This window comes from Staurois parvus, unplaced genomic scaffold (assembly GCF_062004578.1).
Source record: "Staurois parvus isolate SC_StPar_1 unplaced genomic scaffold, SC_StPar_1.0 ptg000145l, whole genome shotgun sequence".
Taxonomy (NCBI): Eukaryota; Metazoa; Chordata; class Amphibia; order Anura; family Ranidae; genus Staurois; species Staurois parvus.
Window position 1 is genome coordinate 6,539,800 of NW_028317941.1, and position 18,131 is coordinate 6,557,930.

The 18,131-nt window shown below is 38.5% G+C and overlaps 1 protein-coding gene across 3 annotated transcripts in view; it reads right to left on the reverse strand.

Moving 5' to 3' along the window:
• The window catches only part of CSMD2 (CUB and Sushi multiple domains 2), a 1,275,366-nt gene that overhangs the window by 347,005 nt on the left and 910,230 nt on the right, over positions 1–18,131 (reverse strand). For 2 of the 3 annotated variants that reach the window (XM_089673879.1, XM_089673878.1), the window contains exon 13: positions 15,461–15,643. The exons of the other annotated variant lie outside the window; for it this stretch is intronic. In XM_089673879.1, the coding sequence (XP_089530005.1) occupies positions 15,461–15,643 (183 nt within the window). The remainder of the gene's footprint in view (positions 1–15,460; positions 15,644–18,131) is intronic. 3 annotated transcript variants of the gene reach the window in all.

An 18,131-nucleotide genomic window follows, 5' to 3' on the forward strand; every position in this document is an offset into this window, starting at 1 on the left:
ATGTCTATTTACATTTACAACAATTCACAGTATGAGAGAAGAGGTTTGGTCAGTTGTTTATTAACATTATGTTTGGCCAAATAATTGTAACTAGTAGGGTTTGTTCCTCTGTGGACTTTCTGTTTCTAAATAAAACAAAATGTATATATTTTTGTAATTTCTGTATGGTGTTGCTGGATTGTTCTCAGTTGCATAATTTTGTTTCATTTAATGTTTGAAGACATGCAGTTGAGTAGAGTCTTAACCAGGTTTAATGATTGGGTTTAGTAGGCTAGTTAACTATTGGCAGTTTTTTTAATGCAGCCTGTGAATATCGATGATGTCTTTTGTCATCCATACTTTAGTAAATAAAGGCTAGTGTTCAAGAAGCACAAATGCTTAACATATATAAATACACAACCTGGTTTTGGATAGAGTAGTTTAAAATCATTTTATTTTGCTGTCTGTGTCCAATTTGGTGGATTTTGCTTCACGTTCTGTCTCTAAACCAGTTAAGGGAAATCAACACGATGTTTGCTGAGCTGAGTTTTCTGCTCACCACTGCACATGTTTGGTGTGAACAGGGCAATAATAACACATACGCTTTTTATGTGCCTTAGTCACACCATACATGTGTGCTGAGCTGTAGAAAAATGCAAAATTGTCACTGTTGGAAGATTTCCCCTCTGTTCCTACACAATTTAGAACTTTTGACCAGGACAAACATAGATAAATCTCTCCATCAGAGATGCAGTCAGCAATACAGACCTGGTAAAGGTTCTAACCCTGGCACACTTGAAAATGAAAAAAAAAATGGATTTAGATACATTTCATTGTAGGTCTTTCAGGGAGACTGTTTTCATCAAAGCAAAGAATTGCACATTATTTTCACCCCCTATATCTAGACCCCTACCAGCAAAAAGGTTTTAGGGATTTTCCTTTAATGTGGTTAATCCTCCTTAGGGTAAAGGTATAATACACAGAACCATTATGAATAAAAAGTTAATATTTAAATATGGAATGAATAATTGGCACTACGTAGTCAGAAAGTACATAAATAAGATTTTGCAAAGAACACTGATGTTGTGAAAAGTATCAATATGGGTTACATCTCTAAAGGATAAATCATGATTGGCTCTAGTGAGTTGATGTACTTTTCAGAATTCTTCTGCCTTATTAAATAAGTCTGCAGGTGAAGTGAAACAAAAATGTTAAAGTCATCTAGTGAGGAGAGCATTATGGAAGCTGGCAGTGCTGAACAAGATACGAGTGGCAGCCTTAGAGCCAACACTAAAAATAAGTTAATAAAAATGGCTGCTCTATATTTCTATCCCCTAAGCTTCTCTTTAACAAGACATTCAAAATGCCTGACTTGAGCATGTGTAGGTGAAAAAGACATGCTTTGATTTAAATCCCTACTGCAAAAGTGTTTTGTTTCCAAAGTGTTTGAATTTTTACTAACAACTTTTACAAAAATAAACTTTGTCAAACCACTTTAGATTTATCAGTGACTGTCAAAGTTGCTGCTTTTAAAATCTTGTCACTAAATGCCTCTTAAAAGTTTTAAACTTGAAATGATTATTTCCTCGTATTTGCTACAAAGACTCAACATTTTAGTTCCTCAATTTGTTCAAGCAGTCATAGTTTTCCCATAAAAATATGTCCCTCTGATATTTAGCAGCTTTTCATGATCAAAGCTTGCATTACCTTTCACAGAAGCTATGGTAGATTGTGTAAGCACACATCACTTTCTTCCCTGGTCTGTCAGCAAAACCACACATCCTGCTATTCACCCTTCTCTGAAGCACATGTATGAACTTATAAATAAACTCAGCACTATCATATGATAAATTCCTCAATTCCAATACGGCAGTAAACACAAACTCTTCTGCCAGAAACCCAGTAAATATTTGCTTTGTGATATGTCAAGGTAATTGTTGGCTTAAAATGTTTCCAAATTTGCAATGCCCATAAATCACTGAGGTCATTTTGTAGAGGCATAAATAAAAATAAATAAATAAGTATTACACACAACTACAGAATTATGCCAAATAAAAAAAAAGTTGTGTCCTCTTAGTTTGGCTTAGGTATGTAAAACTTGTTGTCTGAATGCAGATTAAATTTTCCTTTGGATAACCTTCGTTAAATACTTACTTTTTTAGGGCCCATCGACATGCAAGTGCTCCATTGAGGTGCGTTGATGCATACGCCTTAATGCTTTTTATGGCACATGTTAATATTCATTATGAATGGATTGTCAATGCACCACAATGGATGAAAAAAATATAACAATAACAGTAACAACAGAGTATATGCATTGTGATGTGCTGTGGTGTGTTGTGAATGGGTTCTTCTGTGCAATGCATTGAGGTGTCATACACAAGGACTAGAACCCCTGTATGGAAAGTCATCATTTTAAGTTGTCACCAGATTAAGATTAAGGGGGAACACATCCAACAAGGACACATATGGGACACATAAAAAAACTGAATGGCATTGCAAAGCATCACACATGGCATGCATTGTGGTAATGTGTGTTAATGCATGCTTACCACAACCTACAAGTATGAATGGTCATATAATGTTGCACTACTGCAAAAAATATAATTTGGGGTATATTTATATATGTTCTTACCCAAGATTCACACAATTTTCACCCAAAATCCACACATTTTTCTAAATGGATTCATTAAAAAATGTGTGAATGCTGGACAAAAGTTGTGTGTTTACTTCTTTTAATAGTACCACTTAATGTACTTGGCTTTTCCTTATTAATTTAGTTGACATTATTTTAAAGCAGCCCTAATCACTGCAGTAGGTCAACCAGGATAAAGGGGAAAAGCTATATATTTTTTTTATTTCTAGTACAACTAGCTCTATGTTTTAAAAAAGACAATATTTGTGACGTACTTCACATTTCAAAAAAAGGTAGTGGTAGGTTATTAGCTGAATTAAGGAACTCAACCTCAATAAATTTCCTTTTATGAAAATGATGCCTAGTATAGAAAGTTTACAGGTAAGACGTTTACAGGAAGTTTATTTCTTGGGACCCAAGTGCATCTAATGTCCTATTTTTCTTTTAATTTTGGACTGAGTTGGGAAGGACTAGAACCCCTATGTGGAAAGTCATCATTTTAAATTGTTACCAGATTAAGATTAAGGGGGAAAGCATCCAACGGGGACACATATGGAAAAAAAAAAAAAAACTTACGGAAGTTTTAACTCTTCCATTAGAGATGAGCGAATCGAACTAGGCGAACCGGAATTCGAGTCGAATTTCAGGAAATATTCGATTCGTGTCGAAACCGAAATTTTGCCTACTTCGGGTGCGCGAATCGAACATTTCCCGATCAGCCGGCAAAAGTGTCCCTGCAGTGAGCTCCGCTATTTCTGACAGTTCTCTGACAGAAGGAACACATGTTTAGCGGTTGAAACATTGTATCTATTAGTTTACATTTAGGATACAGATGTTTCAACCACTGTACATGTGAAGAAGTTGTGAGAGAACTGTCAGAAATAGAGGAACTCTGCACATACACTTTTTGCCGGCTTGGAATTATTCTTCTTTTCATCCTACTTCTTCTTCTTCTTCATCCTCAGAAGAAGAGGATGAGGATGAGGATGAAGAAGAAGAAGAAGAAGAAGAAGAAGAAGAAGAAGTAGGATGAAAAGAAGAATAATTCCAAGCCGGCAAAAAGTGTATGTGCAGAGTTCCTCTATTTCTGACAGTTCTCTCACAGCTTCTTCACATGTACAGCGGTTGAAACATCTGTATCCTAAATGGAAACTAATAGATACAATTTGTATCTATTAGTTTCCATTTAGGATACAGATATTTCAACCGCTGTACATGTGAAGAAGCTGTGAGAGAACTGTCAGAAATAGAGGAACTCTGCACATACACTTTTTGCCGGCTTGGAATTATTCTTCTTTTCATTCTTCTTCTTCTTCCTCATCCTCATCCTCATCCTCATCCTCTTCTTCTGAGGATGAGGATGAAGAAGAAGAAGAAGAAGAAGTAGGATGAAAAGAAGAATAATTCCAAGCCGGCAAAAAGTGTATGTGCAGAGTTCCTCTATTCTGCAGATACACTTAGAGGAGCTCTGCAGATACACTTAGAGGAGCTCTGCACATACACTTTTTGCCGGCTTGGAATTAATCTTATTTTCATCCTACTTCTTCTTCTTCTTCTTCTTCTTCTTCATCCTCATCCTCAGAAGAAGAAGAGGATGAGGATGAGGATGAAGAAGAAGAAGAAGAAGTAGGATGAAAATAAGAATAATTCCAAACCGGAAAAAAGTGTATGTGCAGAGCTCCTCTAAGTGTATCTGCAGAGCTCCTCTAAGTGTATCTGCAGAATAGAGGAACTCTGCACATACACTTTTTGCCGGAAACCGCTGTATGGAGTGAATGTCCCAGAACTGTCAGAAATAGACTATTTATGACAGTTCTGGGACATTCACTGCATACAGCTGTTTTAACCGCTGTATGGAGGGAATGTCATGGAACTGTCAGAAATAGACTATTAATGACAGTTCTGGGACTGTCCTTCAATGCAGCGGTTGAAACATTGTATGTATTTGTTTCCATAAATGGATCCATTTATGGAAACAAATACATACAATGTTTCAACCGCTGTATGGAAGGACAGTCCCACAACTGTCATTAATAGTCTATTTCTGACAGTTCCATGACATTCCCTCCATACAGCGGTTAAAACAGCTGTATGGAGTGAATGTCCCAGATCTATCAGAAATAGACTATTTATGACAGTTCTGGGACATTCACTGCATACAGCTGTTTTAACCGCTGTATGGAGGGAATGTCATGGAACTGTCAGAAATAGACTATTAATGACAGTTCTGGGACTGTCCTTCCATGCAGCGGTTGAAACATTGTATGTATTTGTTTCCATAAATGGATCCATTTATGGAAACAAATACATACAATGTTTCAACCGCTGTATGGAAGGACAGTCCCACAACTGTCATTAATAGTCTATTTCTGACAGTTCCATGACATTCCCTCCATACAGCGGTTAAAACAGCTGTATGGAGTGAATGTCCCAGATCTATCAGAAATAGACTATTTATGACAGTTCTGGGACATTCACTCCATACAGCTGTTTTAACCGCTGTATGGAGGGAATGTCATGGAACTGTCAGAAATAGACTATTAATGACAGTTCTGGGACTGTCCTTCAATGCAGCGGTTGAAACATTGTATGTATTTGTTTCCATAAATGGATCCATTTATGGAAACAAATACATACAATGTTTCAACCGCTGCATGGAAGGACAGTCCCAGAACTGTCATTAATAGTCTATTTCTGACAGTTCCATGACATTCCCTCCATACAGCGGTTAAAACAGCTGTATGGAGTGAATGTCCCAGATCTATCAGAAATAGACTATTTATGACAGTTCTGGGACATTCACTGCATACAGCTGTTTTAACCGCTGTATGGAGGGAATGTCATGGAACTGTCAGAAATAGACTATTAATGACAGTTCTGGGACTGTCCTTCAATGCAGCGGTTGAAACATTGTATGTATTTGTTTCCATAAATGGATCCATTTATGGAAACAAATACATACAATGTTTCAACCGCTGCATGGAAGGACAGTCCCAGAACTGTCATTAATAGTCTATTTCTGACAGTTCCATGACATTCCCTCCATACAGCGGTTAAAACAGCTGTATGGAGTGAATGTCCCAGATCTATCAGAAATAGACTATTTATGACAGTTCTGGGACATTCACTGCATACAGCTGTTTTAACCGCTGTATGGAGGGAATGTCATGGAACTGTCAGAAATAGACTATTAATGACAGTTCTGGGACTGTCCTTCAATGCAGCGGTTGAAACATTGTATGTATTTGTTTCCATAAATGGATCCATTTATGGAAACAAATACATACAATGTTTCAACCGCTGTATGGAAGGACAGTCCCACAACTGTCATTAATAGTCTATTTCTGACAGTTCCATGACATTCCCTCCATACAGCGGTTAAAACAGCTGTATGGAGTGAATGTCCCAGATCTATCAGAAATAGACTATTTATGACAGTTCTGGGACATTCACTGCATACAGCTGTTTTAACCGCTGTATGGAGGGAATGTCATGGAACTGTCAGAAATAGACTATTAATGACAGTTCTGGGACTGTCCTTCAATGCAGCGGTTGAAACATTGTATGTATTTGTTTCCATAAATGGATCCATTTATGGAAACAAATACATACAATGTTTCAACCGCTGCATGGAAGGACAGTCCCAGAACTGTCATTAATAGTCTATTTCTGACAGTTCCATGACATTCCCTCCATACAGCGGTTAAAACAGCTGTATGGAGTGAATGTCCCAGATCTATCAGAAATAGACTATTTATGACAGTTCTGGGACATTCACTGCATACAGCTGTTTTAACCGCTGTATGGAGGGAATGTCATGGAACTGTCAGAAATAGACTATTAATGACAGTTCTGGGACTGTCCTTCAATGCAGCGGTTGAAACATTGTATGTATTTGTTTCCATAAATGGATCCATTTATGGAAACAAATACATACAATGTTTCAACCGCTGCATGGAAGGACAGTCCCAGAACTGTCATTAATAGTCTATTTCTGACAGTTCCATGACATTCCCTCCATACAGCGGTTAAAACAGCTGTATGGAGTGAATGTCCCAGATCTATCAGAAATAGACTATTTATGACAGTTCTGGGACATTCACTGCATACAGCTGTTTTAACCGCTGTATGGAGGGAATGTCATGGAACTGTCAGAAATAGACTATTAATGACAGTTCTGGGACTGTCCTTCCATGCAGCGGTTGAAACATTGTATGTATTTGTTTCCATAAATGGATCCATTTATGGAAACAAATACATACAATGTTTCAACCGCTGCATGGAAGGACAGTCCCAGAACTGTCATTAATAGTCTATTTCTGACAGTTCTATGACATTCCCTCCATACAGCGGTTGAAACCGCTGTATGGAGTGAATGTCCCAGAACTGTCAGAAATAGACAGAAACTGTCACAGAACTGTCCTTCTTCTCATCCTTCTCCTTCTTCTCATCCTTCTTCTCATCCTTCTTCTCATCCTTCTCCTTCTTCTCATCCTTCTCCTTCTTCTCATCCTTCTCCTTCTGCTCATCCTTCTTCTCATCCTTCTCCTTCTTCTCATCCTTCTCCTTCTCCTTCTTCTCATCCTTCTCCTTCTCCTTCTTCTCATCCTTCTCCTTCTCATCCTTCTCCTTCTCCTTCTCATCCTTCTCCTTCTTCTCATCCTTCTCCTTCTTCTCATCCTTCTCCTTCTCCTTCTTCTCATCCTTCTCCTTCTCCTTCTCATCCTTCTCCTTCTTCTCATCCTTCTCCTCATCCTTTTTCTTCTCATCCTTCTCCTTCTCCTTCTTCTCATCCTTCTCCTTCTTCTCATCCTTCTCCTTCTTCTCATCCTTCTCCTTCTTCTCATCCTTCTCCTTCTTCTCCTTCTTCTCATCATTCTCCTTCTTCTCATCCTTCTCCTTCTTCTCATCCTTCTCATCCTTCTTCTCATCCTTCTTCTTCTCATCCTTCTCCTTCTTCTCATCCTTCTCCTTCTCCTTCTTCTCATCCTTCTCCTTCTTCTCATCCTTCTCCTTCTTCTCATCCTTCTCCTTCTCATCCTTCTCCTTCTCCTTCTTCTCTTCCTTCTCCTTCTTCTCATCCTTCTCCTTCTTCTCATCCTTCTTCTTCTCATCCTTCTCCTCCTTCTTCTCATCCTTCTTCTCATCCTTCTTCTTCTCATCCTTCTCCTTCTTCTCATCCTTCTACTTCTCCTTCTTCTCATCCTTCTCCTTCTTCTCATCCTTCTCCTTCTTCTCATCCTTCTCCTTCTTCTCATCCTTCTCCTTCTTCTCATCCTTCTCCTTCTCCTTCTTCTCTTCCTTCTCCTTCTTATCATCCTTCTCCTTCTTCTCATCATTCTCCTTCTTCTCATCCTTCTCCTTCTTCTCATCCTTCTTCTTCTCATCCTTTTCCTTCTTCTCATCCTTCTTCTTCTCATCCTTCTTCTTCTCATCCTTCTCCTTCTCATCCTTCTCTTTCTTCTCATCCTTCTCCTTCTCCTTCTTCTCATCCTTCTCCTTCTTCTCATCCTTCTCCTTCTCCTTCTTCTCATCCTTCTCCTTATTCTCAGCCTTCTTCTTCTCATCCTTCTCCTTCTCATCCTTCTCCTTCTCATCCTTCTCCTTCTTCTCATCCTTCTCCTTCTTCTCATCCTTCTCCTTCTTCTCATCCTTCTCCTTCTTCTCCTTCTTCTCATCATTCTCCTTCTTCTCATCCTTCTCCTTCTTCTCATCCTTCTCATCCTTCTTCTCATCCTTCTTCTTCTCATCCTTCTCCTTCTCCTTCTTCTCATCCTTCTCCTTCTTCTCATCCTTCTCCTTCTTCTCATCCTTCTCCTTCTCATCCTTCTCCTTCTCCTTCTTCTCTTCCTTCTCCTTCTTCTCATCCTTCTCCTTCTTCTCATCCTTCTTCTTCTCATCCTTCTCCTCCTTCTTCTCATCCTTCTTCTCATCCTTCTTCTTCTCATCCTTCTCCTTCTTCTCATCCTTCTCCTTCTCCTTCTTCTCATCCTTCTCCTTCTTCTCATCCTTCTCCTTCTTCTCATCCTTCTCCTTCTTCTCATCCTTCTCCTTCTTCTCATCCTTCTCCTTCTCCTTCTTCTCTTCCTTCTCCTTCTTATCATCCTTCTCCTTCTTCTCATCATTCTCCTTCTTCTCATCCTTCTCCTTCTTCTCATCCTTCTTCTTCTCATCCTTTTCCTTCTTCTCATCCTTCTTCTTCTCATCCTTCTTCTTCTCATCCTTCTCCTTCTCATCCTTCTCTTTCTTCTCATCCTTCTCCTTCTCCTTCTTCTCATCCTTCTCCTTCTTCTCATCCTTCTCCTTCTCCTTCTTCTCATCCTTCTCCTTATTCTCAGCCTTCTTCTTCTCATCCTTCTCCTTCTCATCCTTCTCCTTCTCATCCTTCTCCTTCTTCTCATCCTTCTCCTTCTTCTCATCCTTCTCCTTCTCCTTCTTCTCATCCTTCTCCTTCTCCTTCTTCTCATCCTTCTCCTTCTCCTTCTTCTCATCCTTCTCCTTCTTCTCATCCTTCTCCTTCTTCTCACCCTTCTCCTTCTCCTTCTTCTCATCCTTCTCCTTCTCCTTCTTCTCATCCTTCTCCTTCTCCTTCTCCTTCCTCATCTCCAAGGGCATTTAAATTAAAGGTACAGTGTTCTGCACTAATTTAAAGGCTCTCTGAAGCCTAGAAACCCTTTAAATAAGTCATCTTCGTAGCGGAGAAATTCGCATCGAATCGAATTTCACACTGGAATTCGCCGAATCAGCCGAATCGAATTTTTCATTTCTTCGCTCATCTCTATCTTCCATACTTACAAAAAAACATGTTTGGCTTTAGATATCTTTGAGCTTTTATTGCTTTTTATGCTCAAAATATCCCGGTAGCTCTTTTGAAAGTTTCAGGTTTTTCAAAGCTTTTACAGTAATCTTTTTTCTACCAGCTATGGTTAAGTTTACCCAGTAACCCATGCCAAGGATATTACTGAAAGGATATATTAGGAAAGTAAATACCTGATAGTTTTGAGTCAGTGAGTTGTGTTGCACAGTCATTTGGAGTTCCAGGGAAGTGGAAGAACAGGCTGCAGTTTGTGACATAGTCTATCCAGCTGCCCACAAGGAATTCTGGGCTCCATTCACAGAAGCAGATTGCATGTGATATATAGGTGTCTGGACACATTTTGCCTAAATATTGCATGCAATCTTGAAACTGTCAATTCACTATACCATTTTGCGGTATTTACCTCAAAACGCTCAAAGCGCTCGGTAAATACCACAAACCAAAAAGGAATTTAACTTAATTCACAGGAAGAAAGAAATATCTAAATGCAGTATTTAAGAAATGTAAAAATATAATAGGCAATTTTGAGTAGCTTCTGCCTTTTTGGATCAGTTCTCTCAACAGTAATGCATAGAAACAAGGAAATCATTGGAGTTGATTTACTTAAAGGATAACTAAAGAAAATGTTTTTGTTACTTTTGGATAGAGTGGAGGTAGATTGGAATACCTCTCAGGTTTATTTATTGTCTGTGCTCCCATTAGATTCACCCTATTTGTCCTGTTTACCATTATCATTGAAAGTGAAAGTAAAAGAAAATCCCAAATTTTGGGTTGTCCCCAGAAAAGTAATAGAGGGGACATCTTCCAATTGGGACACAGATAGCAAAAAATTGAAAACAAAACCTGACAGGGGTTAAAAGTCTCCATTACTGTATCCAAAATGAAAAAAGGTTTGCCTATAGTTCTACTATAAGACAAATAGACTGTGCAATTTGCAAGTTGCTCCAGAGCTTAGTACATGAGGTGAAGCTTCACTTTACAAAGAATACCCAATCACATGCATGGAAAAAAAAAGCATAAAAGCATTTTTGCTTGCACATGATTAGATGATTGGATGATGGAAGTCAGCAGAGCTCCCCTTATTTACTAAGCTCTGGAGCACCTTCACTTGAAAAGTGCTCAGTCTATTTGCCTTTAGTAAATCCACCCAATTTATTTAGTAAATGCCCCCCATTACTTGCAGTAAAATATACTTATTTTTGCTTGTCGTTTTGCCAGATTTTTAGAGACTTTTTTTGTGAATATACAAGCATCTACATTATTTGTTGCAAAAAACTCCCAATCACTCCAAATATAATACAATGTACATGCATATCACAATGGTCTAATCCCTTGTTAGAACATATGTCATATGTAGTGGAGATACTTTACGTTTTCACAATTATTTTTAGAGATATCTTCCCACTTACAAGTTCCCACTGACATCATTGATCTTTTTAGCTACAATGTATCTATAAGGGGGAAATTCTTCCCATTGACCGCAAGTGTAAGGGGCAATTCTTCCCACTGACCACCACACTACTGTATCAAGAATTGTAGATATAGTAATTTTTAGCAGGGGTTTCCAAAGACAGGAAACATTTTTCAAGGGTTCCTCTTTGTTGAAAAGGTTGAGAAAGGCTGCTTGAAAGTTTAACTATAGGCAAAACTTTCATTTTGGATAGAGTAATGGATGGTTAGAACCCATGTCAGTTTTTTTTTGTCCTGGGAGATTTACCTTAATGATAATGGTAAGCAGGAGAATTAGAGAGGGTGAATCTCCCTAACAGGGACACAGTCTGCAATAAAAGCCTAATAGGTGTTCTAAAACTTCTCCACCTTATCCAAATTAAAAAAAAAAAGTTTACACTGATCAGTGTATTCTGACAGCGTCAATTCCTGCTGTCAGAATACAGTGTTCTGGTGGAGGGGATTCCTCCATCCATCTAATTTGTATCAATGGATGAATCATCTATGACCAGCTTTAGAATGTCAAAGTGTACACTGTTAGGGGTCTAGGAAACAATATCATTACAGATGTGTGTATTTTATGCACTTAATGATTGTGAGTACTCCTGTTTATTTCCCACATTCTACAGTCTCTTACATTCTACCACATTCGCCACCTCAAGTTGTTAAATATACCTTCACTATTGGTATTCTCCACCTCTGTGATGCCCAAAATATTTTAATACTGGGTTATACCATTATTTTGATATATTGTGTGATCATACCACATACTAGCAAGCAGAGCTATAGGAGCAGATTAAATGGTTATATAAAAATTCCAAAGGATAATGAAGTTTTACTTATTTGCCTAAAATATTTCTTATTTAAAGTACTTTGCTTATTCTCTCTAGAATTTAGTAGTAGCAATAGGGGCATATAAAAACAGAAATGTTATTTACTTTAGATTGATGTTCAAATAGGTAAATATCCAGAGAGGTGACTTCAAACCTAGGATTCTACTGAGCAATTGAGGCAGTAATTATAATGTATCTGGAGACACACAAATTATCTCATACTCCCCTTGTGTCAACTACTTTCAAATTATTTAATTTAAAAAGATGTATTTTTTTTAACAGAAAGGTAAGATTTCTGCACAATTTTAATAAGCAAGTCAGAAACAAAATCTGAAGTGGTTCAGTCAACAAAGGGCAAACAATATTATATTAGACAGGCTAATTCTATTAACCAAACACAATAGTTTTCAATGGCAATGGAGTGTGTGTCACCTATTGGAACTGCATAGCACCAGCACTAAATGCAGAATTGTTATCATGGCCCCAGATGCCGAGTCAGAGGCTTATGAGTTTTAGTCTTCAGCTGTAATGCCATTTTAGGACAATATGGATAAATGTGAATAGAACAAAGACAGTGTATCTTTCTTGCTTTTCCAAAATGCTGCCTTTAGAACAGCATGCAGGTCACAATAGCCACTACCAAAATAGAGTCTCATAAGGACCAAAATGTTCCAGTAAATTGAGTGTGCACAGTATACAAATACACCCTCATTATACAATGACTTAAAGTTCATGAAGGTTTTTAAACTAGACATAAAGGGGGGGATTTACTTACACTGGTGCACTCAGAATCTGGTGCAGTTGTGCATGTTAGCCAATCAGCTTCTAACTTAAGCTTGTTCAATTAAGCTTTGGCAATAAAATCTGGAAGCTGATTGGTTTCTATGCAGAGCTGCCCCAGATTTTGCACTCTCCAGTTTTAGTAAATATCCCCCAAAGGTTTGTAACAGACACATGTTAAATAGTTGCTTGGCAGTAAATAATTAAAATATTGGATCAATTGATCTAATATGTAGATTATAGCATATGTCAATAGCGCCAACTGCAGATTACATACACACACAGTGACCTGAAAAATAAAAACCTTGCCCCAGCAGCAGCATTGAATCCACTCTCTCTGTCAGTAGCTCTATACCAGGAATGAAGTTATAGCATGACCTATCAGACCCTTAACAGGCATGATTATCAGTGCCAAAAACATAGATTTAAGCATTGCCTTGACCCTAGAACTGTTGGAGTGGACCATTAAAACAATAAGTGAGTATATTGGAAATCAATGTGTTGCAATCCATGGCTTTATGAGCACAACAGCAGGCAACAACAGAGAGTGTTTCTACGAAGTGACAATTATTTGTGTGTTGTCTGGTCTGATGAATTTGGGTTCACCTGGGTCGCTTAGCATCTTTGGGATGAACTAAATGCAGCATTAAAGTATTATTAAACCCAGGATCCTTCATTCACTATATCTGGTCACCCACAGTACACAGAACATGGAAATGCAATTATTTTAGTAAATATAAACTGCTAAATACCTTTTCTCATCAGCAGTTAGAGCAGTCTTGTGATCTGTATTAGTGTCCAGCAGAGCACTGGTTAAAGCTTGTAGGAGGAAATGTCATTCTCCCCTGATTGTCCTATGAGGCTGCACAATCCCTGACCCTCTATCTGGACAGTACTGATTGACCCTGCACTGATCACATGCACTCTCCCAAGATAAAAAAAAAACCTCTCTAGCAATACACACCAAACTGAGCACATGCAGCTTGCCCCCAAGGCTCTGTTCTATCATCAGATGGATTGGGGACAGTAGAAGAAGGGGAGGATCAGAGAAGACAGGATAAAACATCCTTTTTACAAAATGCAGGGGATTAAGCCCTTATGTTCCACAGTGAGTATAAAAAGTATGCTTTACTGCATATACAGACTGATTTTACTGTTGTGGATTTCATAACACTTTAACACATTGGAGCATCCAACTATCCACATTGGCAGTTGCAGAATGTACTGTTGTCTGCATTGACAGCTTTGAGACCAGGAGAAGATGAGATCCTTGTGGAGTATACAATATACTAGCTGTTAACAAGGCAAAATGGGTCCAACTAATTTCTGTTTTTCCAGCCAGTGAGTGTATATATTTTGAATATGATCTTTATAATCTTCTAAAAACAACATTTGTACTCTGCCGTATTTGTACTCTATTAGTACTCTATGCCATATTGTGCCATATAGACAAAGATTCAATTCACTGATGACACATTTCTTATCAGTAACATCATGGATGGAAAGATACATGTTATTTACTTTATATATTAAAGTCTTGAACTATGCCCATAATAGATAAAAGCAGAAATATAATGCCATCAATTATATTTTTTTTATAGACGATTGCTGTTAATGAAATCATTAAGCCACACTTGTTTAAAGATCTACCACTGTAACAGAACTATGTCTTCTGTCACAACTACACAACCTTCATATACAGTATAATCTGATCGTCACATATTTAGAAAACTACCAAACCTCACTTAAACCCTTTTTACAGACCTATGCTGCTCAGCACCAATGTCCTTTGCTGGTGATGGAGAACGAAATTGATTAGGAAGAGCTGGCACGTTTAGTAAAACAACCAGGCCAAAACTCTTCGGGGGTTCTCAACAACTTAAAAATAAATCCATCTTCACATATTTTGCTGAATAATCTCACAATCCAAACCAGAACAGCAAGATACGTAACTTTGTAGGATGCAGTCCATAACTGTTTTGTTCCATTTTGAAAGGTGTTGAAGTTATAAATTCTATTTGGTCAAAATGCTCACAATTTGCAAGTTGTGAAAATTGGGCTTATATGAACAAACTATAGTAAAGTAGTAGTCAGCTGTAAAATATAAATCATGGGATCAAAATTGTAACATTTCCTGTAGAGCTCTCTGAATATTTTAAAAAGACTCCACAAAATAAACTAGGTACTACATACTATCTACAAAGTGTATTATATCATGTCCTGTTTTACAATATCAGATTTGTCACAAAAAAGGAGTTACACTTTAAATTCTTCTTCTTCTGAAGAGAGCCAACTGATTGTTTGAAGCACAATGACGTTGCTGTGCCATGGACAATTAGGTTATTCCACTGTACAAAGCCCACATCGCCCCTCACATTAGGGCACTGGACATGACAGTTATGCCCAAGTGTATAAAAAAGATATACATATTAATAATGATGTAGCTCATTTCCATTAGAAAGATCCTTTGCACTAAGATTATGCATCACAAAGCTTTGTGAGGATTAATACACACTTAACAGTTACCTGGCGAAGCTTTGCCTCAAGGAACTGTATTGCACTACGTCGCTGAAAAATCCTCTTGTGTGTAGTTACTGGAAAACCCATAACCAACATCCATAGAGTTAACTCAGCTAAAAACACAGCGCAAGGTACATTAAAAACTGCCTGATTGCTGAAATTCTCTTCCTCTAAATTAAAACATGAATATTTCATGATAAAAAATAAGGTTCTCCTAGAGAGGCAGTAACTCCAGCTGCACCTCTCCCTTGTTGAGCGGCTTAAATTACTGCTGAAAATGGAATATGAATGTTATTAGCATGCGATTAGTATTTTCATTTGCATGGCACTCTGAGTCCTTATTGCCTTGGGGGAAAGGAAGGGTGGAAGATGAGTGGGTGCATAGCACCCATTACTGGCTGGCTGGCCTGATTTTACACACACACACAGACTCCTCTCATCACTTACACACACAACTAGGTTTTCTGGCAGACCATTGGCTGTTCTTTTGGCATGTGATTGTCGACTGTCCAACCAGCTCAAAGGCTGGCTGGCACCGAAATACCAGAGTGTCTCCATGTCGGAATCTGGAGCCCTCTCTCATTCCGAATGCTGGAATGCCTGGATCACCACAGCTCCCCTGGTCTATTTCTGAAAGACAAAATCATAACAGTCTTGTGAGAAAATGTATGTATCAATATTGCAGAGGTTTGCGCTTTATGTGGCTCCTACCTTTGATTTTCATTCTATTAGGGAACAATCATTATATTTCTGATTGTATATATTTCCAGGAAATGACATGTAGAGGTCCAATTAAACATGAAATAGTAATTCATTTATATAAAAGCTCCATTGTAGAATTTGGAACATGAGAACATTGTACAGAAAGACAGCCATATATATAGGATTTTTTTTTTTTCGATTTACCAATTGGACAGGAAAGTTAGACATACCATCGCACAAAGGACTGTGGATTTGCTGATCTAAATGGATTGTCAATTCACCTAACTCATGAAGGAGTGGGTAAATTACAAACTGCAATTACTGTGATTTACAACCTGCAAGATTTGCCACATAACAGGCAGATCAGCAAGGGTATATTAAAACGGATCAGAAAAAACTTGTTTCTTCTGTGTAATTTAGGATTTGCCAATTCATCGGCACACAGATCACAAATTGCATAGCTCGTCTCTGCTCTCTACCTTAGCACCTTTATCTCTCCAATATCTTCTGTTCTGATAAGATTCTGAAAATTAGAAATGTATTCTTGAATGTTATTAAAAAGCTCTTTTATATAAATCAATTTGGAATGCAAGTATATAACCTCACTTGCAGACACGAATGAAAGGTGAACACAGGGATTCATTACATATTCCGATATTACAATCATATCATGAGATCAACGTTTCTGGATGAGCAATTTGTATATAGACCATACTCATTCACATGGGTATCATTGAGTTTTATAATACACTAACTGAACAAGACAGTTTATTCATCTACTGCTTATCTGAGTTTGCTTGTTTTTTAACTTTTACATCAACAAGGCTTACAGTACACAGTCATGCCTCACAACACCTCTTCTGTATTAAAGGAAAGCATACATTATGATGCCATGCATATATTAGTACTTGTTCTTCAGTTTCAATAAACTCCTTTAACACAGTGTTCACAGTTTGGTTCTTGCATCAGTGTGCCATGAAATTGTCTGCCTACTCAGAACATTTTTCAAACATGTTGCTCATGATTACTTACTCTAAATGCAGACTACAACATAAATATATAGCTAAAACAGATGTAAGCATAATAACATTTTAAGTGAGATGCTTTACTTACAAAATTGTTGACCAAGAGTGGGGAAGAAGTAGATCATCTGTCAGATATATGTATGTGTCCCCATTTGGGAGATTTTAACTCACTTCCTATCCCAGATGGCACAATTAACTGTGACAGGAGGTGAGGAGAGGTCTCAACATGGGGTCTCAGACAGCTAAAAACCCTGAGATCCTAACCCTTCCTCACTCTCCTCAAAAGCATTTTGATCCTGTGTTTGGATAAAAGTGCATTATAAACTTTCCTGGCCTTGTCCTGGGTGTCCCTGTCTTGTACATGGCTTACTGCTACCAATACCAGTTGAGCCTGTCCCCCTTGCAATACACACTGGAGTCGATTAACTAAAACTGGAGAGTGCAAAATCTGGTGAAGCCATACATGGTAGTCAATCAGCTTCAAACTTCAGCTTGCTCACTTAAGCGTCGACAAAAAAACTGGAAGCTGATTTTTTTTGCGGAGCTGCACCAGATTTTGCACTCTTCAGTTTCAGCAAATCAACCACAGCAGTGGTGGAACTACCAGAGTCACAATGGTTGCACTCGTGACCAGACTCTGGTGGTCCACCACTGTGGGGGGCCTCAAGACAGCAGGAAGGCCTCGCACAGGCAGCCTGGCACTCTACAAAGCTACAGGAACTTAATGCAGGGGAGTGTTTTTAGTGTTCTGACAGCTTGCACTCTGCTGCTTCACACAGGTGACCCAGCATCTGAGAGATTCTCAAGATTGACTTTGGATCCCCCAATGGTAATATCCCTGGTGAGATGAAAGCATGGAGCGTCCACAAGGACACTCAACCACACAGGTTGGCATCTGCAGAGCTCACTTTGCTTGCGTTGGCTCCCTGTCTAGCAGCACACACAAATTTACCGTAAGCTCATCCCGTCCTGGACATGTGTGTGTGGGCTTCCCTGTTCTATCAGTGGCATCAGCTGTATCAAGTTACAGCTCATTGCAAGGCAACAAGCCCTTGAGAGGTGTGAAGATCGGGTGATTGAGCCTGCAGCCCAGCCATCCATCCAGCTTAGAACATTTACAGTGAGCCTTTCAGCTATACACCTACAGGAGGGCAGTTGAGACATTTTCATAGCATTGTCTACACTCTGTGAGCTTATTTGCTGCATATCACTCAGAGAGTACAACAGAGCCATCCATCCAGCACGATCCCCCTCATATCCTACATTGGCTCCTGGGCTAATTCAAGAGGTTCATAGCCACAATTATAGTTCTTGGTAGACTGGACCAGCTACATGTAGCCTAACACACCTTTTTAAGTGGTTTGTCACAACTGCATTTGCAATATATTCCA